This window comes from Mercenaria mercenaria, chromosome 4 (genome assembly GCF_021730395.1).
Source record: "Mercenaria mercenaria strain notata chromosome 4, MADL_Memer_1, whole genome shotgun sequence".
NCBI classification, from domain to species: Eukaryota; Metazoa; Mollusca; class Bivalvia; order Venerida; family Veneridae; genus Mercenaria; species Mercenaria mercenaria.
In genome coordinates, this window is record NC_069364.1 from 81,730,040 (window position 1) to 81,737,849 (window position 7,810).

Genomic DNA, 7,810 nt, shown 5'->3' on the forward strand with positions numbered 1-7,810 from the left:
GTTTCATTTCTTCTCTTTTCAGTATAGTTGAAAAGCATATGATAATAGCTATCTTATACTGTAGAAACAATGTGTTGACTAATCACACCTTAATACATCAAGTATTGTGCATACTGTTACATTAATTCATTTATGTATTTAGACTTTACACACATTGTCTTGGCCTTGTATATGTCACTGTCAATTTGTAACTATATACTTGTTATTTCACAATTTTTTAAACCGTGTATAATTACCATCGTGACTTGACTTTACTTAATATTTTGTTCAGCTGTATATATTACCTTTGGAAAATTAGGAAAATGGTGAGGAAGATATTTCTTGTAATCGCGTGTCTGTTTTTGCATATGATATCCGCTGGGATGAGCCTCTCATTTGGCGTTTTATACAGGGAAATGAGGATAGAGTTCGGGTCAAGTCAGTCAGAAGCGGCCTGGATTGCGTCTTTTTACAACGGATTGCTAGGACTTGTGGGTAAGATTTTGAACCTTAAATAAAATAGTTACATAATTGAAAGAATGAATGTAATATCAAACAGTTGATCTTGGAGAAAATTGTGTTATTTCATTAAGATACATTTATGATTAATTCATGTTTAATTGTTAACTGCAGACAGTAAAAAGAAGTTAAATGTTTAATTAACAGATTTTCTCTTTAATAGACCTTTATCACCTAATACAATCGTTTCCTTTATATTGGGCGATACCCTTTCTTACACATTGATCGTTTATGAATAATTATAAAAAGTGAAATTCGCCATTTAAGTTAGAAGGCTTACTTATTATTCTGTGATGAAAATGTTAAGTTTAATTGACACAAAATGATTTAACATCAGCTTAAAAAGAACGTATAAGATATTTCAACTAAATACATTGACGTTACTTGGCCGTAATTTCGTTTTGGAATCTATCACGAAATCGTTAAATGTTCTATTATACGTATTCGTATGATGACTCTGTAGCTGACTGCTTTAAATCGCTCACTCGCCCTTGCCACTGTGGGTTCGAAATCTCGCTTGAAATGATGAATTCTTTCATAATTTAGGTCAACAAGTTGGCTTACGGAAGGTCGGTGGTTGTACCTAGTTGCCCACTCGTGTAAAAATGTCTGGAGGGTAACATTGGGCCTTCCTCCTCCACAAAAGAAACTCAAAAGTTGCCATCTGGTTTATAATTATCTTGGCTTGACGTTAATACAAAAGTACGTGTTTGTAAGATGAAAGCATTACACACATTGTACAGAACATTTGTTTACACAATGCCGTAGCTATGAATTTCACATAACAGGTATTCCACTGAGTTTTATTACTAACAAGATAGGTGAGAGATGGCCGGCGGTGTGTGGTTCGGTACTTCTATCACTTGGCATGCTGGCAAGTATGTTTGCAACCAAAATGAGCAATGTGTATATGACATACGGGCTACTTGCAGGTAAGAAAGCAGTTCATATTCTCATAAATATGTTCACTGTGTGCATTTTCACATATAATCTGTGACATCACTACCGAGTTACAAGAAAAGTAACAAAACTCTTTTAACAAACACAGTCATTCATTATTTTTGTCCTCCTAAATGGAGTATTCCCTAACTAAAATATTCCCCAGATTTTAACAAAAAGAAACCACTGTAAATTTATTTTTACTTATTTCAGTCAAGAATTGTGTAAATCTAAATATTAGATACACATAACAATAAAGTCATTACGGAATCATTTCCTTCAGAAATAAATCAAGTGTAACAATTGTATTTAGAATACCACTTTTATTAATGGGCAAATGTATTTAAATTTCCAAGGCAAGGTGATGAGATATTGACGTTCAGATGTTCATGTAATATGTTCAGTATATGTTACTGTCGTAAATTCGGTTTTCGTTTCCCTTTTGATTTTTCTCGTTTCACAGTTTTATTATGAGTTTTGATAAATTTGAACAATATTTCTTTAGACCGGATAAAATTTGTATATACCTTTCACCATAACTGGCGGATTTGTTTTATGGTTGGTATTTGAAGTTATGTCGGCTAAAGTTTCCATGTCCTATATTTTGAGCTAACTATGCTGCAATAAGTCTAAAATTAAAAAGTATATTGATAAAGAAATAACAATCAGTTGTAAAGGAATTTCATTTGTAAATTTTGTTTATACCTGAGTAAAGTTAATATTTCTTTTGAAAAAGTCAAAAAACTTTGTGATGCGATACATTATATACTAGTATCATCTTTTTGAAAATCTAGAACGATAGACTATTTATAAGCATGGTCGGATAAGCAAAACGAGCATAGCTGTAATATGTTAGTATCATATGGATAATAAATGTAAAATGATATAGGAGCAGGGTACACTTCGAATTTTGGCCCCCGTCAATATTTGTTATAATTAGAACTTCGTGATTTTGGATGTCTGTGAATTAATTTGGAGATAATGATGGTTAATTCTTTAGAAAATTTAAACGGCCAATACATGTAAAATTCTGATGTAAGTTGTAAAACTAACTGCTGCTAGCTTTGTATGAATCGGTGAGTCACCTTGGCGTGGGAAATTCAAATCACGGAAGGGTTCCGTGCTTGTTGATTGATACTCAGGAACTTTTTCGCTATTTTGTGAAAAAAAGAGCTGGATGGGCCCCCATTCCGTTTATATCCTGAAGTTCAGTAGGGACTTTTAAGTTGAGAAATGCAATGAAATTGGGCATTGTTCCTGCAGCGGGATCATTGAGGGCTGTTCAAAAAGTGCAAAATTGATGATTTTGGCATGCTATTTTTATGGATTGTGTAAAACTTTCGTTTTGATAATTTTCTGTATTCTTCTATGAGAGTCCTGATCTCGCCATTAATTAAAAGCACAAAACGTGCACGCAATTTATAAAATGGCCACCCTGATTCTGCTCATTAGAGAAGTGCAAAATTGCGACTCGCTACATGTAAGCCTGGCCGTGCCCAAATGTTTCGAATCTAAGTGTACCCTACTACCTTAAGTTTAGCCGAGATAATGGACGGAACAAATACACGAGATACTTCGGTGTCAATTAAGCAAGGAACACAGAATTTAAATAGAAAAATAAATACAATCGAATGTTTCAGGGAAGAGCGAGACGAGTGTATTTAAGATACGTAAAATTTCGTCGATGTAATTTTCGAAGTCGTTTTTTTCTTTTATTTAGTTTTTTCTTCCGTTAATTTGCTCGAAGTTTGGCGGAATGAAGACTGATGGATATATCGATCTGGCCGAAAATTCGCTTCAACGCTTTCCCCTGCTACTTTTTTTCTTTGTCATTGTGGCCCTTCTCCTAATCGAAATAATTTATATGTCATTTGCATGTTTAAGTTCCATATCTGTAGTATTAATCACATTATAAATTAAACCGGTGAATATCAGTAAATAAAACTTGAAAAAAAACTGGAAAAACTTGATTTTTTTCGAATTGGTATCTTTTCTATAATGTCTTGACATGCATACAAATGACTTCATTACCTCTATATGTTGCAAGGTTTAGGCGCTGGAACATTACATTACTGCGGATATACTGTCCTGACACCTCACTTTGACAACAGATTGCGCCCTATGGCAATGACTGTTGCCAGTGCTGGAATTCCACTGAGTGCTTTGATATTACCGCCTGTCCTAACAATACTGATAGAACAATTTGATTGGAGGAAAGCTTTCATGTTTCTCGCATGCTTATCATTTCTTGGGATACCAGCAGGTCTTAGTTTCTTTCCACTGAAACTACACATAGACTCCGAGTCAGAATCAAGTCGTGGTTAGTGTAACATTTTATTATGGTGGTAGTTACTTACAATGCGTATCGAGGGCGAAGGCGAGAGAATTCTTCTTCTTTCTTCATGTATGTGCACTTAATAAAGTCTGTAAAAAGATCCTTTGGAAGCAAAGAATGCAACCAAGAAGAATAATAGCAGACTCGGTTTGATAATGAAATGCGCAACACCTCTCACGCCCCCTAGCACCGGCTTAAGCGGAACTCTATTACACATATGTTGAATGGACTCCATGGTCCCAAAGGACCAGAAAATATAACAACACTGAATCTAAAACCTTTTTCGATTTCACCCATCGATATTAAATAAATGACACGATCCTTTTGAAGCATAGATTGCAATCAATTTATGAAGAATATTTTGGTTTCATTGTATAGTAAAATCTTCTTTCATCACGATATTTTGATCGTGTATGTAAACAAATACATTTTTATTTGATGTTTCATTAAATGTTCTCCATTTTACAGTTTCTGACAAGTAAAATATATTTTGTATTTTTCATTGTGAAAATACCAGGTACAATTTACTGTATTACATCAATCAGTTTTATAAAGACGAGTTAAAAGTTACTGTCTCAGAAATTGAGTTCAACACAAAGGAACACCGGTAACCATACGACATTTTAAAAAAATTTCTGTACAAATATCATTGTTTTTGCTTATAAATTCTAAATTATAATAAACCTGAAATGCATATGTCCTGATAAGGCTGTCTTTTTATATGCATGGTTTTAAAATATATTCTCTTTCTTACAGGCCAACAAAACAGTTGGAAGTTATCTCTATCAAGATGTCTAAAAAACCTTAACTACATGTTATACTTTGTGACAACGTGTGTAGTATTTCTCGTTTTTTTTGCTCCTGCAACATTTTTATCGGACCTTATGCATGAATTCGGTAGAAGTTCGAGTGACGTGTATATCTGTTTGATGACAATGGGAGCTTGTGACCTGGTTGGTAGATTGCTGTCTGGAGTTTTGGTGCACAAGATGCCGAGTAAGTTGGCATTAATTCACAGCGCCGGCATAATGATTCTGAGTGTGTCATCAGGTCTCATTGCGTTATCGAGATCTATTGGAACTTTCGTTCTCATGTCAGCATTTGTTGGTTTAGGTACAGGTATGTATAAGCTATTGTCGTTTACATTTATTTTAAGTACATTAAGGATGCATGATCATTTTTTCTACTATTAAGATTTTTTTCATACCCTGTGAGTTTGATAAAAATTAGTTTCTAAGACAAAGAAGAGCAGAAAAAACACAGGTCACCGCACTGTTTAAGCATTTCCGAAATTAAGTAAAATTGAAAAAATTAGGTGTATTATATAAAAATATATGATATTCCACTTAATTATTGAAGGACTTTCAAGTATTTTAGGTTACTAAGAATATATGGTGATATCAGTATTATATAAGCATAAATGTCATAATCTCTGTCTTTTTTACATGTTGACATAATTACCTAACCTACTTTTTTAAAATGATAAAAACGTATTTAAATTTACAAATAAATCTGTTGTTAGGATTTTTGGAATATTGTGCTGCTTTAATGACACACAATATGCTTCAAAGTGGAAAGAAAGGGGACTCATCGTTTATCTTAGAGAGAGATATATTAAGTAAAAAATCTTAAGAAACTGGTGAATTTTTATTTTAGTTCTTTTTAATTTATTCTTCCTAGATAATATAGTGCTAGGTTGAAATGTAGCTTATCATTTTATCAGTTTTGTAAAATACAATTAGGGAGGTGTCAGGACATTGTTAATTTAGAGTATGCCACTTTAGAGTATTTATTATTTATATAACAGTGCTTGTGTTATACTTGGTGTGGCACTAACCTGTTATCATTTCAACTCTACTTTAGTAGTTAAAAACTTTTACCAGAGTTCCAAAACGGTTGAAAAATATTCGAAATATTAATTGACAATATCACAGGCGTTCATTTTAATTTCATTATTATTTGTTTTGACATCTCTCCGTATGAAACAAGGAGAGCCATCTACCATATATGTTCTATATTTGATACCAGCTGGCCAGGTAAGATCTGTTTTTAAAATTGCCAAGCCAATGTACTATATTTTAAGTTCTGTGGAGTGAAAATCCATGTATCTTAAATAGTAATATGAAATTGGTAACGTAGCAATATTTTGTTACTAACGTTATAGCAGGTTGGAAAGATGTATATGCCTATAAAACTGCAGTTTTAGTTTTCTGATTACAAAAATATTCTAAATGAGCTCGTCTGTCTACTGTATGTTCCCATTTATGTTTAGTTGTTTTGTTTCTCTCAATAATTTTGTCTCAGTTAAGCAGGATGGCTATTATTTCTTACAGTAATATAATAACAATAATTTTATAACTTTTGAAGCAACTTGCTGAAATAAATGGTTGTCATTGCAGCCATTTTTGTGAAAAATGACAAAGAGAAACACATCGACACTCATAAGATATTGCACGTGTATGATCAACACAATGAACGACGTAAAGCGATAAAACCTTGTATTTACCCCACTGAAAGTTTCGTCAAATGGTATATGAAGGCAACATTGAAATTTAACAAGTGCGGACATCTTGAATTTCCTTCAAAGATTACAAGGTGTCAATAAAATCATTTGAATTTTTGAGACCAGGAACCGGCAAAAATACATTACATCTACCACTCCATTGCGGGGTTAAGTTCTACCGGACTAACTCCTATACAAAAGAATGTCATTGTTATATTGTAGGTGCATAATAGTATATAATGTAAAGACAGGTCTTGTTTTTAAATATTTTTAAATAACCTTTTTCGCTGACAGAAGAAAATAGCATCATTTTAGTTTACGTATTAATGAAAACATTTTAGGTTGTTTTGCTGGATTACACTTCGTCATGTCCGCTCATTTACTTCCTATTGTAGACGTCAGATTCGGTTATGGCTTTGTTTCGACTTTTGGGGGATTGTCACTTGTAGCGGGGATGCCTCTTGCAGGTTAGCTGCCGGTTACTTTTGCAACCATTATGTAATATGTTATCCGAACTTTTAAGATCCAATATATGACGAATCTTACGTTCATCTGATATAAAGTAACCTACAATAACTATTGTTTCTAAAGCATATTTCATTTCAGGTATCAAACATAAAAACAAAGTTCATGTGAAATAAACGTATAAATTATTGAAAATTTACAAACAAACAAAAACAGAAGGACAAATTCCTTTTACCTTAAAATATTTTCTGATTTGCTATTTAATGATTGCCTCGAACATGAATGATAAAAGCAAATTGCATGATTATAAATCAGAGTTGCGGCGATTAGCTCTTTTCCTTATATTATACGTTTATTTCTTTTGTATTTTCCTCAGGATTTGTAAGCGATTTCTTCAAGACAGAAAGGGGAGCATTTATTTTTTCAAGTGCGCTGTTATTTATCGGTTCCTTGCTTGAACTCATAATTGGAGTTAGGCAAGTATGTGGACAGAAATCAAGGAAGTCATATGTTATGGCATCTGTGGAAAATACTGCATACGTTACAGGTGAAGAGCTTCAAGTTCATAGTAAGAAAAGAGATGATGTTGTCGTTGTTGATTCTTCGTATATTTGACTGTATGAGAAAAGCAATATAGATTCTATGCACATGTATGTTGTAATTGTTCTTAAGTTAGGCGGAATTAATATATAATTGTATAATATCTATGCTGCCTTTTAATTTCTGTTCTTATTGCATGTATCTATATTGAATACAACATTTTATGCATTCATTTGCCTGTATTTCATATGATAACGGTTATGCCCTAAGTCAAGCATATAATTTCATTATATATTATTTGTGACAAACTACTTCTTTTTCTTTCCTAAAATTGCTCATAAAAAGACATTTTGATAAAAAAAGAAATCCAACTATCCTTGAAAATCAATCAAAACAGTTGCTTTATAAAATCAGACCATCAGTTTAGGAGGAGATGTCGTTTGGAAAATTTTCTATTTTTGGCTCTGGCGGGCAACCAAGCGGAACCGTTTGAACAACTTTGGTAGAGGATCACCCAAAAAAATTTCAGG

General features: G+C 32.9%; 1 protein-coding gene across 1 annotated transcript; it reads left to right on the plus strand.

Moving 5' to 3' along the window:
* Positions 1-303: 303 nt before the first annotated feature.
* LOC123553532 (monocarboxylate transporter 13-like) lies at positions 304-7,531 on the plus strand. Its single transcript, XM_053542449.1, has 6 exons — positions 304-474; positions 1,287-1,430; positions 3,485-3,757; positions 4,529-4,891; positions 6,617-6,742; positions 7,117-7,531. Exons 1-6 carry the CDS (start codon positions 348-350, stop codon positions 7,353-7,355), a joined length of 1,272 nt encoding a protein of 423 aa, XP_053398424.1. The 5' UTR covers positions 304-347; the 3' UTR covers positions 7,356-7,531.
* Positions 7,532-7,810: the final 279 nt, after the last annotated feature.

Excerpts from the sequence above, each read along its gene's own strand:
- LOC123553532 (XM_053542449.1), top strand. The coding sequence starts at position 348 with ATGATATCCGCTGGGATGAGCCTCTCATTTGGCGTTTTATACAGGGAA. Across the intron at positions 475-1,286 it reads CGGATTGCTAGGACTTGTGG|GTATTCCACTGAGTTTTATT; the intron begins GTAAGATTTTGA and ends TTCACATAACAG. Across the intron at positions 6,743-7,116 it reads AGCGGGGATGCCTCTTGCAG|GATTTGTAAGCGATTTCTTC; the intron begins GTTAGCTGCCGG and ends TATTTTCCTCAG.